The 26,693-nt window shown below is 41.9% G+C and overlaps 3 protein-coding genes across 5 annotated transcripts; 1 reads left to right on the top strand and 2 right to left on the bottom strand.

Annotated features, from left to right (window-relative positions):
* Positions 1-525: 525 nt before the first annotated feature.
* Positions 526-15,914, bottom strand: LOC133507586 (uncharacterized). 2 transcript variants are annotated; one of them, XM_061832794.1, is made up of 3 exons: positions 15,777-15,862; positions 13,383-13,500; positions 526-3,923 (listed from the first exon to the last, which is right to left on the bottom strand). In XM_061832794.1, exon 3 carries the CDS (start codon positions 2,099-2,101, stop codon positions 722-724), a length of 1,380 nt encoding a protein of 459 aa, XP_061688778.1. In that variant the 5' UTR covers positions 2,102-3,923; positions 13,383-13,500; positions 15,777-15,862; the 3' UTR covers positions 526-721. The 2 variants fall into 2 exon arrangements, with proteins under 2 accessions (XP_061688778.1, XP_061688777.1); XM_061832793.1 differs by lacking the exon at positions 13,383-13,500 and having other exon boundaries at positions 15,777-15,914.
* Positions 5,240-7,760, bottom strand: LOC133507585 (putative leucine-rich repeat-containing protein DDB_G0290503). Its single transcript, XM_061832792.1, has 2 exons — positions 7,267-7,760; positions 5,240-7,191 (listed from the first exon to the last, which is right to left on the bottom strand). Exons 1-2 carry the CDS (start codon positions 7,465-7,467, stop codon positions 5,494-5,496), a joined length of 1,899 nt encoding a protein of 632 aa, XP_061688776.1. The 5' UTR covers positions 7,468-7,760; the 3' UTR covers positions 5,240-5,493.
* Positions 15,447-26,547, top strand: LOC133507584 (uncharacterized protein C6orf132 homolog). Of its 2 annotated transcripts, XM_061832791.1 has the most exons (6): positions 15,447-15,586; positions 15,962-16,040; positions 18,575-18,663; positions 21,663-21,750; positions 22,345-24,286; positions 24,367-26,547. In XM_061832791.1, exons 2-6 carry the CDS (start codon positions 15,962-15,964, stop codon positions 24,461-24,463), a joined length of 2,295 nt encoding a protein of 764 aa, XP_061688775.1. In that variant the 5' UTR covers positions 15,447-15,586; the 3' UTR covers positions 24,464-26,547. The 2 variants fall into 2 exon arrangements, with proteins under 2 accessions (XP_061688775.1, XP_061688774.1); XM_061832790.1 differs by having other exon boundaries at positions 15,461-16,040.
* Positions 26,548-26,693: the final 146 nt, after the last annotated feature.

The following is a 26,693-nucleotide window of genomic DNA, read 5'->3' as shown; positions in this document are numbered from 1 at the left end:
GCCACCTCCTGGACAGCAACGTCAGAAGGCGGCGACACCATCGCCACCTCCTGGACAGCAACGTGAGAAGGCGGCGACACCATCGCCACCTCCTGGACGGGAGCGTGAGGCGGCTGAGGAACTGTCGCCACCTCCTGGACAGCAATGTGAGAAGGCAGCGCCAGTACCACCTCCTCCTGGACAGGAACGTGAGAAGGCGGCGACACCATCGCCACCTCCTGGACAGCAACGTGAGAAGGCGGCGACACCATCGCCACCTCCTGGACGGGAGCGTGAGGCGGCTGAGGAACTGTCGCCACCTCCTGGACAGCAACGTGAGAAGGCGGCGCCAGTACCACCTCCTCCTGGACAGGAACGTGAGAAGGCGGCGACACCATCGCCACCTCCTGGACAGCAACGTGAGAAGGCCGCGACACCATCGCCACCTCCTGGACAGCAACGTCAGAAGGCGGCGACACCATCGCCACCTCCTGGACAGCAACGTGAGAAGGCGGTGACACCATCACCACCTCCTGGACGGGAGCGTGAGGCGGCTGGGGAACTGTCGCCACCTCCTGGACAGCAACGTGAGAAGGCAGCGCCAGTACCACCTCCTCCTGGACAGGAACGTGAGAAGGCGGAGGCAGCATCACCAACTCCACCTCCTCCTGGGCGGGAACGTGAGGCGGCTGGGGAACCGTCACCGCCTCCTGGACAGGAACGTGAGAAGGCAGCGTCAGTGTCACCGTCGCCACCTCCTGGACGGGAACGTATGGGCGTGCCCGTCGCCAACAGAGCAGGAACGGGGAGTGACTGCGGGCCGGTCGCCACCTCCTGGACAGCAACGTGAGGCGGCATCGGGTCGGTCCCCACTGCCACGTGAGCTTGCAGTCCATCCGTTGAAACAGCAACGTGGGCGTGTTGCGGTGGCGAATCCGTTTCCAAGGCAACGTGAACGAGAGTCGGCAGAGTCAGTCGAAAGTGACACGTGGTCGTGTCTCGGGAGTGGGTGAGTTCCAACTGTCGCGTGAACTCTGCTCGGAACAGCCAAAACCTCGACGTGGGAATGGCAAGGAGGCGGGTCAGTTTCCACAGGTACGTGCGCTTGGCGAGGTGGCAAGTCCGTACCCACTGCGACGTGCACTTGACGAGGTGGCGAGTCCGTTCCCACTGCGACGTGCACTTGGCGAGGTGGCGAGTCCGTTCCCACTGCGACGTGCACTTGGCGAGGTGGCGAGTCCGTACCCACTGCGGCGTGCGCTTGGCGAGGGGGCGGGTCTGTTTCCGCACCAACGTGAACGAGAGTAGGCAGAGAGTCAGTCAAAACTGACACGTGGGCGTGTCTCAGGAGCGGGTCAGTTCCAACAGCCACGTGAACCTGTGTCAGCAGCGAGTCCATCGCCGTTGCGACGTTAGCATAGCTCGGCTGGTTCGCCAATCCATGTCGGACCTGGGACGTGAGAGCCGCCAATTCGGCGCTCTGCCGCTCTATCTCCACCCGCATTTCACGGTAGAATGCATCGCGATTTGGCGGCTCCTCCTCCCTCTGGGCCGGAAACTTGGCCACCAGCTGCGGGTCTGCCGGTTTCGCCGTTGCCGGTGAGGAGTGGGAGGACGATGTCTTAGTTGCCGCGCAGCGAGAGGCACCGGGGAGCGCCCGGCCGGGGCGTCTCCTCTGGCCGTCACGCGGAGGTCCCTGGTAGATGGCTAAGCGGGTTCCCTCAAACGGATTGGTGTATTTGTATCCACCGGGCGAAGACGTTCGGATGCTGGGAACGCGGGGAGGTGGAGCAAACTGACTGGGATGAAAAGCCGGGCAAAGAGATTCAAAATCAAAGTCATCGGAGTCGCACTCAGCCAGCCGGTCATACAAATCACGGTCCTTCTCATATTCCGAAAAGTCAGAGTCCAGAAGAATATGAGGAGCCGGACGGGTCGTGTTCGGGACGTATTCATACCTCGCTGGCGGAGCATAAGACGCGGAAGCGGAGGACGTCAGGGAGCCTACCCGGATTGGACAGGCTTGGTCCTCCGGCAGACGGTCTACCTTGCGTCGGTCCCGGCGACGCCGGGTCTTTCCTGCTGGGTCCTGTTGTGGCCAGTTCGTTCTGTCACGTCCCATTGGAACGAGAGTAGGACCCAAATGCAGGACTCGGAAGATGCAAGGTAGTTCAAGGAGACACGTTTATTATATGCAGAGGTCGGGGATCGAGCAGGCTGTCCGGTGCAGCAGCGGTAGTTGGGACGTCGGGCGAACAGAGCAGGTGAGTGGGCAGGCAGGAGTCGGTACACAGGAGAACAATCAAAGCAGGCAGAAGTAACGAAGGAGTCAGGCTTACAAAGTTGGTCGGAGAACGGACGAAGGTCGGTACACACAGGTTCAATCAGGGATACCGGAGCACACGAACGGGACATGAAGATCAACAAACTGGCCCCGGCCAGTTGTCATCGCGGTCATATAAATCCACAGCATAATCAGGCTGCATGAGACGCAGGTGTGCACCTCCCAATCAGCGCACCTGCGCGGACACCCGCACAGCTCGTGCTGGAGCGGCAGGATCATGACAGTTGTCTGTCTCAGCACCCCTACTCTAGCTCCTTGAGCCTACCCAGTGTCTCCTCTATTTGTTGCTGCAGAGGTGCCAAAATGGCTCTCTTGTCCTTTGCTCTGCCTCTGAGTGCATTGGCCTCGGTGATAAACCTCAGATTCCTCTTTTCTCCTGTCAGCCTTCTCAACAAGCGTAGATATGTCAGTCTCTATTCTGGCTTTTTTTGGCTTTGCGGCAGTAGAGATGAAAAGTGGGCAGCGATGCCAAATGTAGCCAGGTACGAAGTCTTCCTTTCCTCACAGTGGTAGTTTTTAGCAATGTCAGTGTCTGGGAACATGACTGCAAACACTTTGGAATTATTTTCAAAAGATTTGTAACTGTAATGGCTGCAGATCACTTTTAAAGTCCACACGATCTCTGCCTTTAACGAGTCCATCTTCGTGGATTGAACTACGTTCATAAAGCCTGACTTCTGGCTGGTTGAAGTCGATGGCTGGACAAGTGTAGGTGCGCATGCACTGCGAGTACCACTGCCTGAAGTTGATGCTTCACTATCTTGATATTTAAGAAACAGATTCATACCAACGGAAAATGAGAGAGTCTTCGCCAAATCAGCGTGTCTCCTGTTTTTCCGCCACTTTGACGCCCATCTTTTCAAGCTGGTAACTCTGGTTGCACAGATGGCAGTAAAACATGTGCCGATCTTTTGGATATCAACCAACCCAGCTCCCAAACTCCTTACTTTCAACCCAAGCTTTTTGAAAAATGCACTTCCCCGTGATACAATTGAATCGATGAAAGAACTGCGCTACGTCGTCACGAAGACAAAGTGAAATGCCTACTCACGGAAACAAACAATGGAATATTGACAAGATGGCGACTAGTTGTCAACACGGTGACTTCCGTTGACGATTTCCGGCTGTTTTGGACGCCAGACGGATCGCTATTTTTTTTTTAAATAAAAGATACATTTTTTTTTGGGCGAGAATTTTGGCGGTAGAGGTCCTCCCTTTCATTTTTTTTAATTTAAGGCCTTTTTAGGGGCTTGACCAGTTTTCGCGGATTTTTAAGGACTTTTAGGAGCCCCTAAATGCACCTTCGAAAATTGAGGGGTTTTTAGGGACTTTTAGGGCCGCGTGCGAACCCTGTTATATGTCAAACAAACTGGAACTGTATGCAGACTAATGAACGTGAGGACTAAAGACCTCATGCAAGTATGTGCAGAAGTCTAATATGAATGTTACCAACAAAAAAATATATCTAAGTCAAAACACTTCACTTACTATGATAACAGTGACTAAAGCATACTGCAAGCAACATCCCACTTATCCTCACGAGGGTCACGGGACTGCTGGAGCCTATTCCAGCTACAGTGGGGCAGGAGGCGGGTACACCCTGAAATTGTTGCCAGCCAATCAAAAACAAGCATTTGCACTCATAATCACACCTAATTAACGTCACGTTATTGAAAGGTCGTAAACACAGCCTTGACATAGGAATTTGAATCTCTGTGAAGTTCCTCAGGCTTCTTGAACTCATAGAAAGAAAGAGGTTGAGCCCTGCGTCATGAATTTTCTATACCACAGATGACTCAAGTTTGTAGATCCTCCGCAGTCGGTGTTTCCCAAATCCTTGTTAAAATCCTTGAAAACACTTGAGTAAAATCAACTCTATGGGGAAAAACTTAACCCAAGCAAGTTGGTGCTCACAAAAGTACTACTTTTTGTTCTCTTAACACAATAGTAGCATACGGACTGTTTCTTTTGGCTTGTCCTGTTAGGGGTCGCCACAGTGTTGTCATCTCAGATGAACGCTCATATTTGTTTGGCACAGTTACACCGGATGCCCTTCCTGACGCAACTTGGGGTGTAGAGGCCCCTAGTGAGATACGAACTCACAACCCCTGGTTTACCAAACCAATGCTCTAACCGCTGATATATATATATGAGGTATAATTTGGATCAGTTGGAATTTGATGATGCACTGGACAGAGATGAACACGACTCCGTGCGTGAGAAACAAATACAGTAATGTCAATATATCTTTTCACATTTCAGGTGGCATAATGACTTCCTACTGAGGAACTGGATGAACCAGTCTTGGTTGTTTTCACGTTTTAAGGTGTGATTGAAAACTGGTGGCCAAGTTTACACTGCTAGTATAAATATTCAAAATATTCTATTATAATGAGTTTCTAAATTTATTCCACAGATTTATTTTAAATTGGAACTCGAAACTTAAAAAAAACAATATACAAAGGCTTTGATAAGCTACCCTCCGTAAGTACAGTACAAAATAGTTCTCAAGATGTCGCTCAAAAAGTATACAGCTGTATGATCAGTAAACTTGTGTATTAACCTATTTTACTATGTGTACTTCAAGTTAGGTGTCATTTTCGCCACTGTTATGCCGGTGGTCTGCTCACTCTGATCCTCTTTAGAACTATTTGGACTACTGTAATCATCTTTGCCGTTACCCCCATACAGCAGAAACAGCACACTGAAAAACTGGGCTACATGACAGTGCTGACAGTGTGTTATCTGTGACTAAACAATTTGCCACATTTTCCGCACTGTATAGTGCACTTAAAAGCCTTTAATTTTCTCAAAAATCTACAGTGAGTCATTGAATCCGGTGCGCATTATATGTGCATTGAGTTCCAAAATCTGGGGTAAAAAAAAAAACAACTAATCCAAATACTTGAATCGCAATACATTTTCAGATATTTATTGGAAAAAAGATGTCATATTTAAATGGAAGAAAGTAAATGGGTTTCAAGAAAGTTTAGCCATGTATGAATCATTGCTTATTGTTAGAACAAAGGATTAAAACAGTCTCAATAGGCGCGAAACACCAGGAAACAGTTGGCAGCATCCACAAGTTCTTTTGGTAAATCCTTGCAATCTGTGGTCCAGGATGACCAGAGCGAAATGCTTGTCCCCAGGCTGTCTACGGGGTCTTGCTGCTAACGGTCATCTGCAGTTAATATTTCTTCCATGCGTTTTAACTTTCGTTGAAAGTTACGAATTGATTGTCCCAAAGTGATAAATAGAGGGCCATCGCCATATTTGTCGCCATGATGTATTTCTTTGCTTTTCATTGGTAACAAGTCATCTTTAATATAGAGCAACAGAATTCCAGATTCTTCCATTTGAACCTTATGCTTGTGGAATCCAGTTTTCATGTGTGTATTATTTTCGGGCTGGTGATCAACAGATTTGTGGTCTCCTAGTTCTGCACTAACTAGCTGATTGATTTTCAGAATGTTATCCTTTTCATTGCTGTTCCCCGAATTTTCCTGCTCTGCTGCTTCCACTTCAGTTTGCACATTATCCAAGCCTTCCTTCAGATCACCCTGATCTTGCAAGTGAAACAAAAATGTCTCTGTGTCCATTTTCGATTGAGGGACTCCAATATCATCCTTCTCAATATGAGATTTAAATTGGCAGAAATCAGAAAGGATGGTCTCTGTCTTCTCATCACAAATGTTCTCATTTTCTTTATGACATTCCGCTTGTGCCTTTAAATGTTCATTTTCTGTCTCCATTTTTGCACTTCCAGATTCAAGATGAGAGAGATTTTCCTGAAGATCACTGTTCATCCCAGTCATTCTGACCTGGTTTTCTTGAAGTTCCTTCATTTGTGTCCTCAGTTCTTCATTCTCTGTTCCCATTTTTAGACTTGGGGAGTCAGAGAGAGTCAAGGTATCCTTTAAAACCCTTTTCTGCTCAAACAAGGAGTGCTGGTTCTGAAGAGGCGCTTTCATTTCCACCATCACGTCCTCCCTCTCAGTCTTTAAATCCAACTGATTTCCACTGACAATCTTCGTCTTGTGTGCTGTCTCCTCAAGGAATTTTTTTTCCATTTGGTTGACTTCCAACTGGCTCCGAAGATCGTGTATTGTTTGTTTCAAACTGCTAACGAGAGAGTTTAGCTCTTCTATCGCTTCATTTTGACAAGTTATTTCCCTCTTTTGCTCTGCTAACAACACATCCTTACTGTAGATGACATATTGTTGGTCTTTTACTGCGGCCTCGAGCTGGGCGGTGTGTTCTGACTGTTGGTCACGGACAGATGTATGTTCTGCAAGCTCTTCTCGAATTGCATTATTCTGTTTTTTCAAATAGTTATACTCGTCCTCAAGTTCACGCAGTTTGTTGCTTAAATGTTCATTTTCGGCATATGCCTGCTGCAGGTGAAATTCACCATGATCTACCCTGCTTAATAGTTCATTTTGGCCTTGCAATTGACACCTTACTGTCTGCAGTTTAGTTCTTATACAGTACATGTCAGCTTGATCTTTTCTTCTTTGAGTTTCAACATGGGTCAAATTTGCCATTACGGTCTCAAGCATCTCATTTATGATATTCTCATTTTCTTTCAGAACCTTAACCTGGGCCTTAAGGTTTTCATTTTGCTTCTCTATCATTCCACCCCACCTTTCAAGCTCAACCACCTCATTATTGAGGGCCTCATTTTGTTTAATCAGAGCATCTTCATTTTCTTGAAGAAATTTTATTTGCATTCTCAAATGAGTCTCCATTTTGACACTCCGGCACTCAAGACGTGCCAGCTTTTCACAGAGGAGCATCTTTTGTTGTGTAAATGAGGCCTTGTTTTCTTCTAGGACTTCAACTTGCTTGCTGAAGTTTTCATTTTCAGTCTGCATAGTCACACCACAAATTTTAAACCGTGTTATCTTACGGCTGAAGAGCTCATTCTGCTTATTTAGAGTTACCTTGGTCTGACTGTTGAGTTCTGATGTCAGATCTGCATTTTCTGTCTGCGCTGTGATAGTCTGAGAAATATGTTGAGTCCATTCTTTGTTGTGTAAATTCTCCTCGGTTGGTGTGATGTTTTCGTGAATATGCTTAAATTGGGCCCTCAAGTCTTTTTTCTCTATTTCCATCTTGACATCCTGATATTCCGGATGAGCCATCTTGCCATCAAGGAGTCTTTCACTCACTCAGTGTGGATTATTTTTTTTCCTCATCATGTTCCATAAGAGTCCTTTTGTGATTCTTGCTTTTTTATGGATAGCCGTCATATGTCCTGAACTCAGCCTTTTGGGAAATTGGAGCTGTTGTATGACCGCTTCATCCTCTTCAATAAGTGTTACCAGATTGATGTCACGTGTTAGAGTGGATCATTAAGATAATCAAACACACATCTGCAATTTAACAATCATGCACAGGATGGTCCTTTGCACCTTTATGATCTAACAGAGGATATCATATAAAGGAATATTGCTGCAGCTCAAGGATTAAAGGACTTTGAGGTATTGTGTCATTAAAGCGGAAGGTATACTGTCTGGATACCATTCTGCTTATTGAATTAAAATATTTCAGTGTTACCATTACCCCACATCTAATCCAGTTCTAGAACATTTCAATCATATCAAAGCATACTTGAAGGGGAACTAACCAAATCAATAAATAAGGCTCTAATTTCTATTTTATGATCTTGAAAACATCCCAACTTCATCAACATTGTCAAATTGTTTGACGAAAAACATGATTTCAAAACGGCTGTTTCAGACAAAGCAAGTTTTCTTATTTAATGCATTTTGGTAAGTAACAATTTTAAGATGGACTAAAAAAATGGCTCTGCATAAGAGTGTAGACATTCTTGTCAGGTTCATGGAAAAAAATACACTGACAAGACACTAGTCAATAAACAAACTAAAAAGTCATGTCATCACTTTAACCTAAAACCTAGTGACCCTTAACGTTTATGAAATAAGTCATATATGACCCAAAAAGTACTTTCCAAAGACAAGGAACTATTGCAATACAAAACTCTAGCATCTGTCAACAAATATGTCTGGTATGTCAAAATCAGTGAAAATGTAGATGAATAAAAACAAAGCTAGAGGAAGGAACACACCGACAATGAGTCCTGCAACGAAACATATTGTCCTTGAATCATTTAGAAAAGCTTTAAAATGCCAATGCCAAATAGTTCTGGTCTGATTGTGAAGTCTGCTAGCTGCAGAATTCAGGTGAACCTTGTCCAGTTCCACTGCACATGTGTCTAGGAGATATTTGTCAAAAGCTTCCTCCTTAATTGCAATTTGACTGCGTTCTAGTAGCCCTTGAAGATGGCAATTTTTTTGTTTTAAATTTGTAATGAGAGTCTTCATCTGCTCTGTGACTTCACTTAGCTTTTCCAGCTCATCGTCTTTGCTCTCGAGAAGAGAACTTGCCTCCTCAACCTGGAGTTTATTGTCTTTTAATGCAGCCTCCAACTGCGCAATCTTTTGTTTTTGTTGATCTCGAACAGATTTATGTGCTTCCATCTCCGCTCGAACAATTTCATGCTGTTTTTTTAGAGAGTTGTCCTTTTCTTCAAGCTCCCGCAATTTGTTACTCAACTTTTCATTCTCTGCCAAGTCCTTCTCCATTTGTGTTTCAGCATGATCTATCCTTCTCCTTAGGTCACTTTGATCATGCAATTGTGATCTGACTGTCTGAATTTCTGTCCTCAGATGGTTATTTTCAGTTTTGTACTTGTCCCTCTGATCCAAATCAGCCATGAGGGCCTCCGTCCTCTGCTTTATAAGTTTCTCATTTTCTTTAAGATCCTCAACTTGCACTCTTAAATCTCCATTGTCTGTCTCCATCTTCAAACTCCAAGTTTCAAGATCGGCCAGCTTTTCACCGAGGTGCCTGTTCAGCTCAGACAATTTGATTTCATTTTCTTGAAATGCTGCAACTTGTCTCCTCAGGGCTTCATTTTCTGTTTCCATCTTCAAACGCTTGATTTCAAAAACAGCTAGCTTTTCACTGAGCAGGTGGCTGTGATTGGTCACAGTGTCATCTTTTTCTCGAAGCTCTTCAATTTGTAAGCCCAAATCTCCATTCCTTGCACCGCAAGAATCAAGATGAGTCAGCTGTTCATTAAGGTGTCTGTTCAGCTCATTGAGTCTAACTGCATTTTCTTGAAGCGCTCTGATTTGTGCCCTCAATTCTTCATTTTCTGTTTCCATCTTCAGACTTGGAGAGTCACACAGAGCGAAGGTATGCTTTATTAGCCGTTTTGGCTCAATCAAGCGATTTTTTTCACGACGGTCTTTCATTTGCAACCTCGCATCTTTCATTCTATTTTAAATCCCAATTGGGTTTCACCGTTTGACTCATCCTCAGGTGGTGTCTCCGCTAGGCTTCCACAAATGTTATTTGCGGTTAATATTTCATCCATCTGCCTGTGTTCCAGCTGGCTTTGAAGATCATGTATTTGTTGTTTAAAACTGCTCACAAGAGAGTTAAGTTCCTCCGTAACTTCATTTTGATAAACAATTTTCCTGTTTTGCTTTCCTAACTCATCATCTTTACTATAGAGTAAAAACTGAGCCTCCTCAAGTTGGAGTTTATGCTCTTTTAACGCCGCCTTCATCTGAGCAATCTGCTCACTCTGCTCCTCCTGAATACATTTATATTTCTCTAACTCAACTCTAACAACATCATTTTGTTTTTTTACAAAGTTACCCTCTTCCTCAAGCTCACCCAGTTTGTGGCTCAACCTTTGCTTCTCTGCCCTCTCTGTCTCCATGAGAGATTCAGCATCATCTATCCTTCTGAATAGTTCATCTTGATCTTGTAGTTGACACCTAAGCGTCTGCCGTTCAGTTCTCAGACGGTAAATCTCAGTTTGATCATTTTCCCTCTTATATTCAAAGCTGGACAATTCAGCCATGAGTTTTTCTGTCTTCTCACTTAAGATGTCCTCATTTTCTTTCAGAGTCTTTACTCGTGTCCGCAGGTTTTCATTTTGTTTATCTGTCCTTACATTGCAGCTATCAAGTCGAGACACCTCATCATTGAGTGACTCGTTCTGCCTAATTAAAACATCCTCATTTTCTTGTAGTGCTTTAACTTGTGTCTTTAAGTCACTGTTCTGTGTCTCCATCTTTGCTCTCTGAGACTGAAGCGAAGCCACCTGATCATTAAGGGACTTAACTTCATCCTGCAGCTGGTTCTTGTTTTCTTGAAGGGATTTAACTTGTCCTTTCAATTCACAGTTCTGTGTTTCCATCTTTGCACTCTGAGATTGAGCCCGAGATAACCCATCATTCAGGGATCTAATGTCATCATCGAGACAGTTCTTGTTTTCTTCAAGAGCTTTAACTTTTGCCCTTAATTCAGAATTATGTGTTTCCATCTGTACATTCTGAGGCTGAAGCAACGCTAATTTGTCAGTGAGGGACTTTATTTCATCACATAGTTGGTTCTTGTTTTCTTGAAGCACTTTAACTTGAGCCCTTAAGTCTCCTTTCTCCACTTCTTTCATTCCATCATCTTCTGGGCTTTTCATCTCCAAACCTGTTGACTGAATCTGAGTTTTCTCATTTTCTTGATGAACTCTAAGTTGTGCCTTTAACTCACCATTCTCCCTCTCCATCATTGCAGCATGTGATTGAAGCTGAGATAGGTCAACACTGAGGGACTTAATTTGATCCTCGAGTTGGTTCTGCTTGTCTGGAAGTACAACAATTTGTGTCCTCGTGTCTCCATTGTCAGTTTCCATCTTCAAACGCTGCGATTGAAGCTCAGCCACCTCATTTTTAAGGGACACATTCTGTTTGATCAGTGTGTCTTCAACATCCTTATGATTTTTAACTTGTGATTTTAGGTTTACAATCTGATCATTGAGGGCCTTATTCTGCTCTTCCAAATCGTTATCGGGAGGAGCTCTGACTTGTGTTGCCAAGTCTCGTTTATTTATCTCCAAATCTACATTTTGAGATCCAAGAGAAGCCCACTCCTGAGTGGCAAGACCATTTAGCCAACTAAGTTTCACCTTCTCTTCAACTTGCAATCGTAAGTATCTATTTTCTTCCTCTACCTTTGCAAGTTGAGTTTTCATATGATCCATCTGTGTCCTTTTGCTTTCATGTTGTGTTTCCATCTCCATACAACGACATTCAAGCATAGACATCTCAAACTTAGCTTTCTCTGGTTCCATCTTCTCAGTGTGAGATTCATACTGTACCATGTTAAAATTGAAGATCTTATTCTGCTCACTGAGAATATCTTCTGTGTGTCGGAGATCAAGCAACGCCAAGTCTTCATTTGCTGTCTGCCTCATGAAACCTGAATATTGAAGACGACCCAATGTTTGGGCCCTCAGGTCATTTTTCTCTGGTTCCTTCATATCAGACTCCAGATGAGCCAGCTCCTCCTTCACGCGTCTTTTTTGCTCAAGCAACATGGTCTCTTTATTTTCCAGATCCCTGAAATGCTCATTGCTTAACAGTTGCCTGTTTATCCAGGACATCCTTCAATCCTGATTTAAAAATTGAAGATTTTGAATTATCCTCTCATGCTTTGGGTGGCTCCTAACTGGTGTCTTTGCAGGCAAAATGGAAAGCATCCCGATTGAGGAAGTAGTATGGAAAATGGATAGCTGGATCCTTTTCAGGTTGTCAAAATGTCGTGATTCAACATGTTCGCGTAATGTACTCAAAATACAACTTTCTTTTGACTTTATCAGTACCATGTTCTGTTGATTTGTCAAAATAATAAAAAAAATAAAATAAACCAAAGTGTGTGGAGAATAGTGACTTTCAGCTTTATGACATTAAATGACAGAAGGTGACTGTTGACGGGCTATAACCGGTAGTTTAAAACAGGTTTAAAATTATTACATCAAAATGATATTATTGGCTTGTCATAAGAGAGATGAAGTCATTGCACATTTACAAGCTCTATTGCAAAGATGACATAGACAGTGACACGTTGATGAGAGGGACCTGACATCATCAAAGTTAGTTAAGGTAAGCAAGAACGCTCTCCATTTGGCTACGGGGCACTTTGTAAATTAACAGCTTGCTATAAAATGGAACTCAACCTTTGCAATATCTAATATAACTCAATATAGTGGTAGGTAAATCCCATTCTCATTTGTTCATTTTAGTTTCTGTTCTTTTTAATAAGCGGCTATTTCTAGTGCTGTATTTTTCCATTTTCCAAGCCGCATGAGTCGCGGGAGTGCTGGAGCCCCGAACTTCGGGCGAAAGGCGGACTTCACCCTGAATTGGGCACCAGTATTTTGACATTCTAAAGTAGGAATTTCCTTGCTCAGTCTACTGCTGCTGTTTTTGCTGTGCTCATTTTGAATTTACATTATTATGGTATAACATAGTACAGTATTATAGTTAGCATTACTACAAATTGGCCTAATTTTTCTTTTAGACAGCTCTTGCTCTGGATGTCTCTGGGTAATGGCGAGCGTATTCTTTGGTTTGGTTGTTTTGCCCAAAGACATGTAAACATGGAATGTGCCTCGAGCACTGAATTGTATGTTGACGTAGCCACTATGTCAGATGTGGAAAAGGTGACAGAATCAGTCAAAATGCTTTCTTCATTTTCTGTTTGGAGATCTCCCAACTGTTTTATACTCAAGGCCAGACCTCATGGGATTACCTTTCATAAGTAAAATTGAACAATGACTTTTGTGTGTCACTTGTGAACTGTGCTTTGAGTAAACGAAATGATTCCTCACTCTCACAGCCACCGTGTCATGTGCTTATTTTCCACAACAGTATATGTAAGCAGTTAGTTCATTACCCATCTTTGTGGTGATAATTTCTATTCTTTAACTACAGTTTTTTATGTGGTATTTTTTTATTCGTGTGACTTTAATGTACTTTTCTCAGTATATACAGACAGCGGATGAAATAAGTAACGCGTCAACATTTTTCCTCATTAAACATTTCCCAAGGTGATATTGAAATAAAATTTTCACCCGAAATTGATAACAACCCAAGTAATCCATACTTACAAAGACAGTAGAACAAATGAGAATTCTTTTTAAATCATGTGAAATCCGTCCATTTTCTGAGCCGCTCCTTACAAGTGACGAGGAAGTCCTGGAGCATAACTCAGCTGTCTTCGGGCAGGAGGTGGGGTACACCCTGAATCAGTTGCCAGCCAGTCACAGGGCACAGAACCATTCGCAATCACATTAACACCTACAGGCAATTTAAAGCCTTTGATTAATGCATGCTTTTGGATGTGGGAGGAAACCAGAGTGTGGAGAAAACCCACGCAGGCATGGGGAGAACATGCAAACTGCACACAGGCAAGGCAATCTTTTTGTAGCCCAACAAGTAGGACTAAACCATCTGATATACAGTGTCTTGTTAAAGTATTCGGCCCCCTTGAACTTTTCAACCTTTTGCCATAGTTCAGGCTTCAAACATAAAGATGACATTTTTTGTCAAGAATCAGCAACAAGTGGGAGGGACACAATCGTGAAGTGGAACGAAATTTATTGGATATTTTATATTTTTTTAACATGAAAAACTGAAAAGTTGGGCGTGCAATATTATTTGGCCCCTTTACTTTCAGTGTAGCAGAGTTACCCAGAAGTTCAGTGAGAGAAGTCTCTGTAAAATGCACATGTTCTGTGATAGTCTCAGGGTTCTGTTTAAAGTGCAGAGAGCATCATGAAGACCAAGGAACACACCAGGCAGGTTCAAGATACTGTTGTGGAGAAGTTTAAAACCGGATTTGGATACAAAAAAGATTTCCCAAGCTTTAAACATCTCAAGGAGCACGGTGCAAACAATCATACTGAAATGGAAGGAGTATCAGGCCACTGCAAATCTACCAAGATCGGTCATCACTCTAAACTTTCACCTTGAACAATGAGAAGACTGACCAGAGATGCAGCCAAGAGACCCATGATCACTGGATGAACTGCAGAGGTCTCCGAATGAGGTGGGAGACTCTGTCCATAGGACGACAATCAGTCGTACACTGCACAAATCTGGCCTTTATGGAAGAATGGCAAGAAAAAAGCCATTTCTCAAAGATCCATAAAAAGTCTCTTAAAGTTTGCCACAAGCCACCTGGAAGCCACCAAACATGTGGAAGAAGGTGCTCTGGTCAGATGAAACCAAAATCGAACTTTTTGGCCACAATGCAAAATGGTATGTTTGGCGGAAAAGCAACTCAGCTCCCCTGAGCACACCATCCCCACTGTCAAGCATGGCGGTGGCAGCCTCATGGTTTGAGCCTGCTTTCCTTCACCAGGGACAATGAAGATGATTAAAATTGATTGGAAGATGAATGGAGCCAAATACAGGACCATTCTGGAAGAAAACCTGTTGGAGTCTGCAAAAGACGTGAGACTGGGATGGATATTTATCTTCCATCAGGACAATGGTCCAAAACATGAAGCTAATTCTACAATGGAATGGTTCACAAATAAACGTATTCAGAAGTTAGAATGGCCAAGTCAAAGGCCAGACTTGAATCCAATCAAGACTCTGTGGGCTGAGCTGAAGACTGTTGTTCACAAATGCCCTCCATCCAACCTCACTGATCTCGAGCTGGTTTGCAAGGAACAATGGGCAAGAATTTCAGTCTCTTGATTGCTAAACTGATAGAGACATACCCTAAGCAACTTGCTGCTGTAATTGCAGCAAAAGGTAGCGCTACAAGGTATTAATGCAAGGGGGCAAAATAATATTGCACTTTTCAGGTTTTTATTTGTTAAAAAAGTTGAAAATATCAAATAAATTTCATTCCTCTTCATGATTGCGTCCCACTTGTTGTTGATTCTTTACAAAAAAAAAAATTCAAGGGGGCCGAATACTTTCACAAGGCACTGTAAATCTGCATTTGCAAGGGACTGGATTGCTGTGTATTGATTGTCAGGATAATCTTGGCTGTCTACTTTCTTTGTATGTATGGAATACGTGGGTCCCAAACATCTGGAGGAATTTTAATCTCTAACAAATTTGGAAATATGCCTGGAGAAAAATGGTTACGTGTCAAATACTTATTTCAGCCACTGTGTATGGTGTGTCATGTCTGGATAGATCTTCCACACCCAATATGGTGGACATGCTGACGTATTACAGTATTCTTCCAACCCGCTCAACACCTGCTCTATATATGATTATGAAGTGACGTGTTTGTAGTTCGTACTCCCGTTACAGTTGATGATTTTTGGGAGTTTTACCTCAGTTTGAGACGAAGCAGTACCACACAGAGGAATCATCTACATAGTTTCCTCGCGGTGGTCGACCTCAAAAGAAAAGTTACCAGGTGGTTTGAAAACAAGTGGCGTCGTCTGCCTCCGCCACTTAGCTAAAATATTTGGCTTGCTTGCATTGAGTCCGACAAAGCAGAGGAATTAACCTACTTCAACACAATTAAAAAACGGGAAGTGTGTAATCAACGATTGAGATTCATGCCGGAATGTCTGCGGAAAGAGGAAAGCAGGTTGGGGCCTCACCTGTTGGAAGTGTAACTTGAGCAGTGGAGGCGGAGTTAAGGCCGTTTCTTTCCACGACTTTCCCTAAAGTCTGTGTCACTTCTCTTGAGTGGGCGCTCGTTGTCGCGACGCGGTATTCCCGAGCATCTTATCAAAATGTGTAACTTGTGATCCTCCATTCGCACGCACTAACACCACTTCTAAAGATGAGGAGGGGAGCCCTGGCCTTTTTGGGTCGGAAGGATCGGTCTCTCTTCGACACCAGCATCAAAATGGGCGAAATGGGTGAGTACACTGCGAGCATAGCAGGTGTATCGGAGTTAAAAAAAAAAAAAAAAAAAAAAGTACGTCAATTCTTTACCCAGAAGGATGTGTGACCCTCGGACTGTACGACTACCCTCGGCTATGAAGACATTCATGCACCTTAACCTTCTGTCTCTTATAAGAATCTGCCTATTACGTATAAATTCCAAACATTACAGAGTCTTAACAGGTAACAAAGCGTACACTGTACAGATAATTGTGTGTGTGTGTGGTCTTATAAAAAAAATGGGTTAGTGATCTTATTTTTGTCCATTATACGTAATTCACTAATCATAGATGAATACCCAACCAAGGAATTGTCTTGGCGGTGGCTTGAGTTTTATGCACGAAAACAACTTGCCCACAGAATTTTGCTAACAAAGTAACAAAAAACAAATCAAAACCAAAATGCTAAAATCACTGCTTTAAAAACTGGGGAAAAAAATGACACCTTGTATGTTTCTTTATGACTACCAATGGTTTTAGCCAATGAGCTGAATGGATCTTCAAACTGTTATCAAATCAGGCAATGGATCGAGAATATCTTACTTCTCCTGAATGTGTACCTACGAAATGATCCTTGAGTTGTGTTACTTCAGATCCTGGGTTGACGTTACCTTTCTATTTTTGTCTTTTTTGTGAGGCACATCTGCCTCACAGTTTTAAATCCCGGGGTTCAAATCCCAGGTTGGCCTGTGTGGAGTTTGCAAGGTCTCCCCTTGCCTGCGTGGGTTTTCTCCAGGTACTTCAATTTCCTTCCACATCCCAAAAACATGTGTGATAGGTTGATTTGAAGACTCTAAATTGCCCATAGGTGTGAATGTGAGTGCGAACGGTTGTTTCGATGTGCCCTGCAATGGACTGGCAACCAGTTCAGGTTGTACCCTGCTGTACCCAGTTCAGGTTGTACCCTGCCTCTCGCCCAAAGATTGCTGCGATAGGCCCCAGCATGCCTGTGACCTTAGTGAGGTCACAGGCATGCGTTAGGTAAGCGGTACAGAAAATGGATGGATGGATGGATGGATTACATGTTGTTGTATTTGTCAGGCTTTAGAACTACTACTAATTATACCAAGCAGTGTTTCTAATATATAATCCCTTGGAAAATTATTCGTCATATTTGTACAGGCAGAATATTTGCCTTAACTGCATTTTATTTGGTGAGACGCATACCTAATGCCAGTCAATGCCTAAAAAAAAAAAGAAAATCTGAATAATTACACGACTTGGTAAGGAATAAAAATACACAACACCTTAGAGAGATTCTAAAGATGAACTTTGAGTAACCCATCCTTGTCTTGTTTAAATAACAAATGTGTCATATGCACACTAATGTGGCTATGGTGACATAGAACATTAGTTTCTTAATAATTGACTATATTGTTATAGCTAACCAAACGGGAAATAATTCAGTCAGTCCATTTTGGCATTATTGGAAAACAGATAATCACAGAATAAGGCGTTCACTCGTCTACATATGAGTTTAATGATCATTTGCCTTGTTGCTTGTGGCTTCCGTGATGATCCTCGGTTATCATCGTAGAAAACCGACGGATCAGTTAGAATATTTGTCTAATTGAAATCAGGATAGTCGTGACAATTATCTGGACTGTTTGTAACATTGTGGTGATTCCCAGGTTAATTCAGGCTGTTGGATGATGATATTTTCTCACCTCCAGACATTAAAGAGACACTCCGGTATTTTTGCAGGTCTTAAAACAACATTGTCTTTGGCCGCTTTGGCTCTCGTCTTTCCCCAGGTCTCATGAGAAAAGCGTTAGGTCAATGATTTGACACAACATTTCGGCTAAGTGCTTATGCGGGACATCTCGTCTCTTCACTTCTTGTCACTTTCTTGTTAAACAAGCACAACTGAAAAAACAACCAAAGAACGTCAGAACGGCGAGATGACTTATCTTCTCCCGTCACAACTATTTTTATTACTCCCTCCCGGTTGAGCAACATGATTTTTTTTTTTTTTTACATGGCGAGCTCCACCCTAGTTTAATATGATTCTTTTTTTGTGCCATCCTCTCTCTCCAACAACACATCCTTATAAGAATTTCTCGGAAACATTGGTTTACACCCTAGAGAAAATACATAAAACACAATCTGCTCTCAGAAGCAAGGCAAAATCTCATTTAGGATTTCCATAGGAAATAATAGGTATAAAAGTGTAATCCATGATAAGGTCAAAATGATAGCAATGTTCTATCTTCATTAACTCTAGATGCATTTTAAGTAGGCATGAACATAATTGTTGAATAAAACCTTCACTCCCATTGACAGAAATAGAAGTCATATACCCATGTTAACTGGGAGGGCTGGCTGTGTTTTTTTATTTTTTTTTAATTTTGTGGATTCTGTGGAATTGATTTCTCATTCATCAGACCGCCACGATTTAGTGCAGGCCTAAACTGCAAACTACCACGACAATAATGAACTTTTTAAAATGAATCGTGCCACCTCAACATGTCGAATAGTGCTTGTCTTACTCCTTTTCTCTTCTTGTCCAGATAATGCAGAGCTAGTGCTGAACTCTCCAACCTCTCCAGAGTCTGGTACCGCCAGTGTGCGTGCCAGGCCCACTGTCAAGCATTACACTGTGAGTTTGTCACTCAAGCTAACGTGTGCATACTATGCTGATTGTTTCTTTACGTATATTACTTGCTTTTCCGCATTTTGGAATTCATAAATCAGGTGGAAGTCACAGAATGACCTGCACAGATGCCTTTAATTGCAATGGTGATGTTGAATCACATTGATTTTCTCTCTAATCTGATACTTTTGTGTAAATAAATACATCTAATGTGTCTGGTAAGTCTAAAAAAAATAAATAATAATAGTGGTGTACACGTTTCAAATCATAGCTTCATAAAAGAAAATCAAGAAATACAGTAGTAAATACTGTATTGCTTTTATTTAAAGTTCAAGTGTATAGTGACGGTGCAGTCAGACACTCGCTGTTTTATAATACTGAGCAGTAAAATATCATTAATTAAATAAGTGCCACAATAATTGAACAAGTTTGTCAATAGCTACATTTTGAAATATTCATTGAATGGTAAATGCAAATTAGATGTATATTTAAATATTATTTGTTATCCAGCTTTTTCTAGTATATATTTTTTTAAGTTCACCATAGCTGTCAAATAAATGTAGTCTTTCTTGCCTCTCAGATTATTTCAGTGCTATACATATTAGTCCAAAATGAATTTATGCAGCTATTTTTTAAACATGTACTTATTTCCTAACTCTGTACCTGGATAGTGACACAGGTGTTTGTCTTGCCCAAGCAACTGCACCTGCTTCATCATAAATGCCTTTGTGCAATTCTCTTCCAAGCTATGGTTTACCCTGGTATTAAAGTATCAATATTTTGATTTTTTTTTTTTTTTTTTAAACCAATTGTAGAGCATAAATATTTTGTATCTGAAGTCACACAAACACACACTCACCCAGTGTACACTCAGAACTGTTTCTTGGGGTTACTTATTATCTAACTTTACAAAATCCTACAGCTTGTCTTGTCTTGGTACTAAAGGCCGAGTATTAGCTGCTAATTACACTGTCACTGAAAAAAAAAAAAAAAGGGACCTTATATAGCATATCTACAATCTGGAACAGGCTGAAGGGGTAAAACTGCAAAGCGCAAAGTTTAAAAGTAGTCACTGTGTTATTAAATCAAATCGCTGGATTGTCCTTCTGGTTTCACAGGATTCCCTCGGCTGAAGCTCACAAAAAAAGCATTGCTATTGTGTACTTTACTTGAATTTACCGGTACATACATGTTGTGGCAATTGCATGCACTACCCAGAATTGATCACTTGCGCCACTATTTTTATTACCTAAAAGTCTGTTTTTTTTGTTTGTTTTTGTTTTGAATGTATTTTTTTAAAAGCACAAACAAAACAAGGATAAAATAGCTAACATTCCCCTTCCTCATCACAATCACGTCTAATTTGTTTTAAATAGACCTGTACATTTGCATTAGGGCATGAGCTGTCTATATGGTTGCTCAGAACCAAATACCTCATTGTACAGTTCTCAACGCTCTGGGTTACACACCTCAGTGCGTGGGAGTGTTGTGTGTTTGTGTCTATGGCATGTTGAAAGTGGCGCACCCAGCAGCACGTGGATAGGAAGATATTGCACAGTGGCGAGAACAAGTGAAAATGAACTGTAAGGCTTTATCTTGCTTAACAACACGCCCGAGTATCTGTGGTCTTCATGTCTTTTTTTTTTTTAAATCAATGATGGCTTTGATCTATTGTGACGTGTCTTGTTTCCTCCAAAGGGTGCACTGACAAATGATTGATTAATTGAGTGATACGTCAACAAATTGTTTCCTCATGCAGTGGAACCCTAAAGGTCAAACACAATCTATTTATGGCTCTTTTTTTTTTTTTGTTCAAATTTCGGAACACATTTCTCCAACAAAGACAATAAAATATTCCATATTTGAACTATACAGGTCGCATTTTATGTAACATTCTAATATTCGTAACTGTCACGCCATGACAGAAGATTGTTCACTGCGGTTGTCGCTCGCTATTGCTATGTTTCAATAAGTTCCATTTTCTGTTTGACTTAAGCATAACTTGTCTTTTTGCCATCACTGATACCCTTCTATGAACTGCCCCCCCCCCCTTTCCCCTGCCCTTCTTTTTTGGGGTTAGGGTTAGAAGTTAAATCACCGTGGAGTTTGTATTTTAGTCACAGAGTCTTTGTTTGGGATTACTAGCATCTAAGATGTGATCAGACCAGTAAAACTTTACCAGTTAGACACAAACACTCGGGTTTCTAAGTGATAACGTGCCAGTTGTTCTTTCAACACAAGACAATGTGAGCAATAGAAGGTGGAGCCTCTTTCCCCTCTGATTCACTGTGCGTAGCATGGCAGTGAAGCATGCGTGGTGTCTGCAAACTTTCACTGTAACACAATGTTCCAGTGTTGGTATCCAGGCTCCCGTCTTCCTATCCTATTTTAGATAATCTAGAGTTTGGATCTTCTCCCCTTGCTTATGAGGGTTTGTTCTGGGTACGCCAGTTCCCTACCACATACCAAAAATGGATGTTAGGTTAATGGAAGACTAAATTGTCCTTTCATGTGTCTGTAAATGGTTTATTGTATGTACTCTGTTCCCTGTGATTGGCTGCGGATCAGTCGAGGGTGTACCCCGCCTTTCTGGGATAGACTCCAGCACAACTGCAACCCAAACGTGAATAAGCAGTGTAGACGATGGAACAAAGGATGCATAGGATTTTTTTTATCCTTGGCAGAAGGTTGTGTTCTATTGAATGTTATTTGTTTCAAATAATTTTTCAAATCTAAATACTGTAAATGTCTCACAAAACCGTGGGCTGCCATCTATTACTTTGTCAATATCACAACAATGGAAGAGTTGAAATATGCAGTCATCTCACAAGCTCTGGACATGCTAATCTTTTTCAAGCGGCCCTGATATAATTGTTTTCACCTAAAAGTGAAGATTTTAATACTTTTCATTAACTAAAAAACAGGATGTAAATATCTTATATGGGTAGTTGTTAACAAGTGCAATCTTGTCATAGTTTGTCCAATATTTGCTTCCCCCAACATAGACATCTGAGAGTTTTCAAGGGTTTGCTGTTCCAACACCCAGGGTCCCAGTCCTCCCCACTATCAATGGTCCAAAGGTCAATGGTGCAGGTGAGCGCCTTTTGCTTTACTACTTTTCATTGTACATAATGGGATTTTGTATTTCCTGATGTGTTTGTGACCACTTTGCTTAGATTTACTGATACAACACTATGATTCAGATTATGATTATAGAGGCTGCAGTCTTTAGTCTGTTCCTTATTAGCCTTTCTTAATGTAACACCAACCTGATAGCGAGTTTGTTTACTGAATGGGAGTGTTCTTGGAACCAAGTGAATTTCTTTCCACTTATTTGCTTCTCAAACAATAAATCTTCCGTAATTTACAAAAAACATTGGTTTGCAGTGTTCCGGAACTTTCTAGATTAGAAGACACTGGCTTCTTCTAATCAACTAATCTTAAAGAAGTGGAAACACTACAGTATTAGTTTTCATGCTTATTCTTTTTAGTCCATTTCTTTGCAGCTGAATAGTATAAAGCACTGTCAGAATTTAGGCAAGCCAAGTGAATTCCAAACATAAATAAATACTACTTAGTGTGACACAAAATATATCAACTGGGCAGACCCTTGATGATGATAAGTTTTAAATTGCTACTCTATGTACTTAATGAAAACATGACGATTATTCATCTTTCCTTTCATAGTCTACGGAGATCAGTTACCCTATGGCTTAGTGGAGGAAGACATATTGGTTCCTCCTCCTCCCTCCTCGGCCCCTCCCCCACCTCCAGAGACCTTTGTTCTCCCTCCACCTGACTTCTTGGGTTACCTAAGCAATTTAGAGATGACTGGCCATCAGCCCCCTCCCAAACCTCCCCCAAAACCACCTCTCATTGAAGAGAAAAATCGACGTATCATAAAACCCCCACTATTGGCCCCTCCAAAACCTCCATCCACAGGTTCCAGTAGCTCTGCATCTTCCACTCCCATTTCAAAACCGTCCCCTGCTAAAGTTCCCAAACACCCAACTTTCCCCCCACCACTTCCTCCTACCAAAGGGCAGCAGAACACCTTAAAGACTCCTCCTCCAAAACCCATTAGACTCTCATCTATGGGCAACCTCAACTCCCCACCGCAGATTCCTCCTCCGCCTCCTCCTGTGCATGTTCCCACACAGTCAACGTTCAATCCTCAAAACACAGCAAAGCTAAACCATGTATCCAATGCCTCAGTGCTCAGTGGCTATGAAGAACAAGACACAAGACCCAAGCACATGTTACTCCTGGAGGATACTGGGTCTGTTAAGCCAGTGCCAATGTTGGTTGCAGTGAATGGGAATGTCGCCAGGGAGACACCAACCAAGCCAATTCGCAAAGATCCCCGGCATCAAAAAGACAATTTACAAAGTGCACCTTACACACAGACATCTCTACATGAACCACCCAAAGATGTTCTGGATCACAAAGAGGATATACAAAGTAGTCCACCCTCTTGGTCACTCATGCCTGATGTAACCACAAGGACTAGTAGACAGACAGTGTCAGCACAGAATGAAACTGTCAAACCACTCAGAGTGCCATACCAAATACCAAAAACGCTTCAGACAGGGAACAGAAAGTTACTGACTTCTGAGGATATACAAGGTAAACTTGGTCCAAAACCAGCTGGGAAATTAGGTATTTTATCAGATCATAAATTACAAAACCTAAAGAATGGTGAAAGCAGTGCAGGTCAAGAGGCTCCTGCAGCTTCCCCACTTTCTCTTCTAATGGCGGCTAAGGAAAGAGAGAAGTACAAGGGCTTCCTGTCTCATGAAAATGAGACCACAAAGAATGATCAGCGCCGAGGAAGCATTCAGAAGAATAATTCAATTCTCAAACCTTTCACTACTTTGCCAAGATCCCTGTCAAGCTCTTCTCTCTTGCATCAGGATAAAGTCCAAGTAAGTCCAACGTCTGTTAGTCCTGGGCAGTATTGGGAATCACAACCAGCATCTATCACAGAATTGAGTCGTGGGGGAACCTTCGAGCCAGCTCGTAGTTGGACGACATCAGCTTCATCTACAGATATGAGCAACCGACGTTTGAGGAGGAAAGATTCAAATGTTAACTCTGGAGGAGACAAGGGATATGTCGGGTTGCCTTTACTACCTCCACCTCCAGAATTTGATGATTTTGATGATATTTCCTCAGCTCCCTCCAGTCGTCCTTCTATCCCAACATTAGAAATGACACCACAACTAAATATAAACTCTCTTCCACCTGCTCACAGTCCACCTGCACCAGCACCTAAACCCTCTAAAAACCCAACTCCTAATTTCGGTGTCCAAACAAACACACAGTTCCAGACTAACTCCAGGGTAGATCCTACACAGCGGGCAGCAACCCTTTCACCAAGCCAGGCCACACTTGTGAGCATCCTCCAAAAAAAGATGCTGGAGATGGACCACAAAATTATTACCACAAAAGAGACAGACTATGACGCTGAAGAGTGGGGTGTCCCACTTTCTGAGAACATCAATGTCCCAGTTATTCCAAAGACCATGCCGCAAGCCAAGAGTATTTCTACTGGGACCAACCCAACACCAAACCACCATAATCAGGAGGTGGGAGGCAAAGCAGTGAAAAAACACCTCAACATTAACAGGTAAGACCTTCAGTGTTCCTTACGTGATCACGTTTTGATGGATATTGCAGACTAATGATCATTATCTTCTCCTTTTCCAGCAATGAATCTCAGTCAGTCCATCAGCATGGTATGACTTATCGAATACGGCCTGGAACCAAACAACCCATTACTCTCATTAGAAAAGGACCGTCATGAGTAAATAGGATTGGTATTCCTCCATTATGTATATCATAAATTGCATACTGTACTTGGTGCACAGAAGGAATATTGTATGTACCAGAGGAGGAAAAGAACAAATGAGATACTATACATGTCTATTCAGGGTTTTCCCGCCAACTGGAGGGGTAATTGGGTTCAAGACACTGTTGGAATGACAAGACTGATGTAATAACTGGGCATTTGTTACCAGATGTGGTGAGAAGCAAAACAAACACTCCACATGTGTAATGCTATATGCTAACAGTAGTCAGTTTTAAATTAGTAGCAGTGAGCGCAATAATAAATATTAGCATTAGCATACATGTTGTTCCAAGGCTAGTATAGCTGTTCATGGGTTACCTGTCAGTGACGACACTATTCTCATTTTTACTTCTCCGTTTACCATAAACAGCTGTTTGAGTTTACCATTTGTTTGTCTGCCGTGTAGCAGGTCGAAAAAGTAGGATAAGCTAGGCTTCAAAGGGAAAGACTAGTAGACCGACTGTCATTTTTTTTTCTGTATCGGGAACTCTAATCAATTCATATTAGCGATGTTACAATTTTTCAACCTCCTTATTTGTACTGAGGCCTAAAACGTTGAGATACATTGGGTGCAGTGTTAAAGACACCTCACAATGATAGACATGTAGAAATACGTAAACGGTTTCAAAGCTAGATAGCATGATGGGAGACAGCAGAATCTATAATTCTGACGTACAAACAAAAAATACCTCGGCAATGATCCAATACCCAACCTAAGATGTGTATATACTTTATAAATCTGTGCTTCCTAAGTGTACTGAACTAAAATGTAAATACATTTGGAGAAAGGCCCATGTATTCTATCTTCAGTATATAACATGCGTTTTCTAACGTTGCTAACCGAAAAAGCTTAGCTTCAATGAAGTGCTCGGAAAAAACATGGATGTATGGACTGGGCATCTTGCCAAATAAGAGATCAGCTGTGCGGATTTGTGAAAGCTTTACCTTTACCTTTTTCGCACCTACTGGTATTGTTGCAGCCAAGCACCACAGACCGGATGTGTGTGACATCATGGGAAAGCTTCCTATTGTAAAGTAAAATCACTATTTGTTGATTTGAAAAACCCTGTGAAGGGACCAAAAAAAATATTGTAAATTTGACAAACCACACTGAAGTGTTGTTAACAAGCCCGGGCCGTTGTATGGGCTCTTGTATTTTCGGTAATTAAAAACAGATCATTTAAATTATTTTACTGGGTCATCAACAACGGGTCATTCTCCCATGTCCATGGTAAATGTTTTACAGTAAAACCTCATAGTACAGCTTTGTGTATTCCTCAGAACATTATGAACTGAAAGCATTTAGTATTGTAAAACTATTAACTGTATTAATTGTTCACAGCACAGTTCATTCAACATTTTGAATGTAAAGTTTAAGTGAATAGGCACATGCCATGTAGCTGTAATTTCCATTCACTCTTAAATTATGTACTGTGGGGTCTTTAGAGATTGCAATTTGCAGTTTGATTTGGATTGTCATTTTAATCAATGGATAAATGTACTTTTACATTAAAAATATGCTTGTTGATGAACAGCAATGTGTATATATATTTATACAATAGGTTCTGTGATTGAAATACTCATCACAAAGGCAAAATGTATTCAATTATCTTGAGCTTGTAAATAAAATTGATCAGAAGTCTTAAATTGTGTGTATATATATATATATATATATATATGCCAAATATTGGTGTGCTTGCTTCCTCCCAGTTTCCACTTATCTACAGTTCCTCAAGGAACAAGCATCACTGATGATGAGATACAAATCCACCTAATAATTGCACGGCTGCTCAGTTAAGAGAACATTGTGGCGGTGGGAATTGCAAAGAATGTGCAGTGTTTTCCCCGATAGAACACCTGCAACACTTTAGGAGAGGTGATCCACACACACGCCTTAACATTGAATATCTTTGTACACATTTGTTGAAAATACCATGTCTCTCTAGTGCATGTGGAAATCTTAAAAGCATTAAAACAGAAAAATTCCTTATGGGTATATTTATGAAACCAATTTTCTTTTTGTCAACTTGTATGCTGTCCTCTCACCAGACACTCTCCTTGTTAAAAAAATACTGTAATGTAATAGTTTTCCTAATGGCCTTCCTTGTTTCACCATGCCGGCTCACCCCAAAGTCAGGAATGCATTTTCTTTATTCATAATGGACGACCTTGAGTGCAGTTGGAG

Source organism: Syngnathoides biaculeatus, chromosome 10 (genome assembly GCF_019802595.1).
Source record: "Syngnathoides biaculeatus isolate LvHL_M chromosome 10, ASM1980259v1, whole genome shotgun sequence".
In the NCBI taxonomy this organism is placed as follows: domain Eukaryota; kingdom Metazoa; phylum Chordata; class Actinopteri; order Syngnathiformes; family Syngnathidae; genus Syngnathoides; species Syngnathoides biaculeatus.
Note: the sequence above shows the minus strand (reverse complement) of the source record. Positions and strands in the feature narration are given on the sequence as shown.

What these genes read in the sequence shown, in the direction of transcription:
- LOC133507585 (XM_061832792.1), bottom strand. Translation starts at nt 7,467, where the DNA reads ATGGCTCATCCGGAATATCAGGATGTCAAGATGGAAATAGAGAAAAAA. An exon ending in AACTCAACAGTCAGACCAAG is followed by an intron (nt 7,192 to 7,266) that starts GTAACTCTAAAT and finishes GTGACTATGCAG; the next exon opens with ACTGAAAATGAAAACTTCAG.
- LOC133507584 (XM_061832791.1), top strand. Translation starts at nt 15,962, where the DNA reads ATGAGGAGGGGAGCCCTGGCCTTTTTGGGTCGGAAGGATCGGTCTCTC. An exon ending in TCCAAAGGTCAATGGTGCAG is followed by an intron (nt 21,751 to 22,344) that starts GTGAGCGCCTTT and finishes TTCCTTTCATAG; the next exon opens with TCTACGGAGATCAGTTACCC. An exon ending in AAACACCTCAACATTAACAG is followed by an intron (nt 24,287 to 24,366) that starts GTAAGACCTTCA and finishes CTCCTTTTCCAG; the next exon opens with CAATGAATCTCAGTCAGTCC.
- LOC133507586 (XM_061832793.1), bottom strand. Translation starts at nt 2,101, where the DNA reads ATGGGACGTGACAGAACGAACTGGCCACAACAGGACCCAGCAGGAAAG.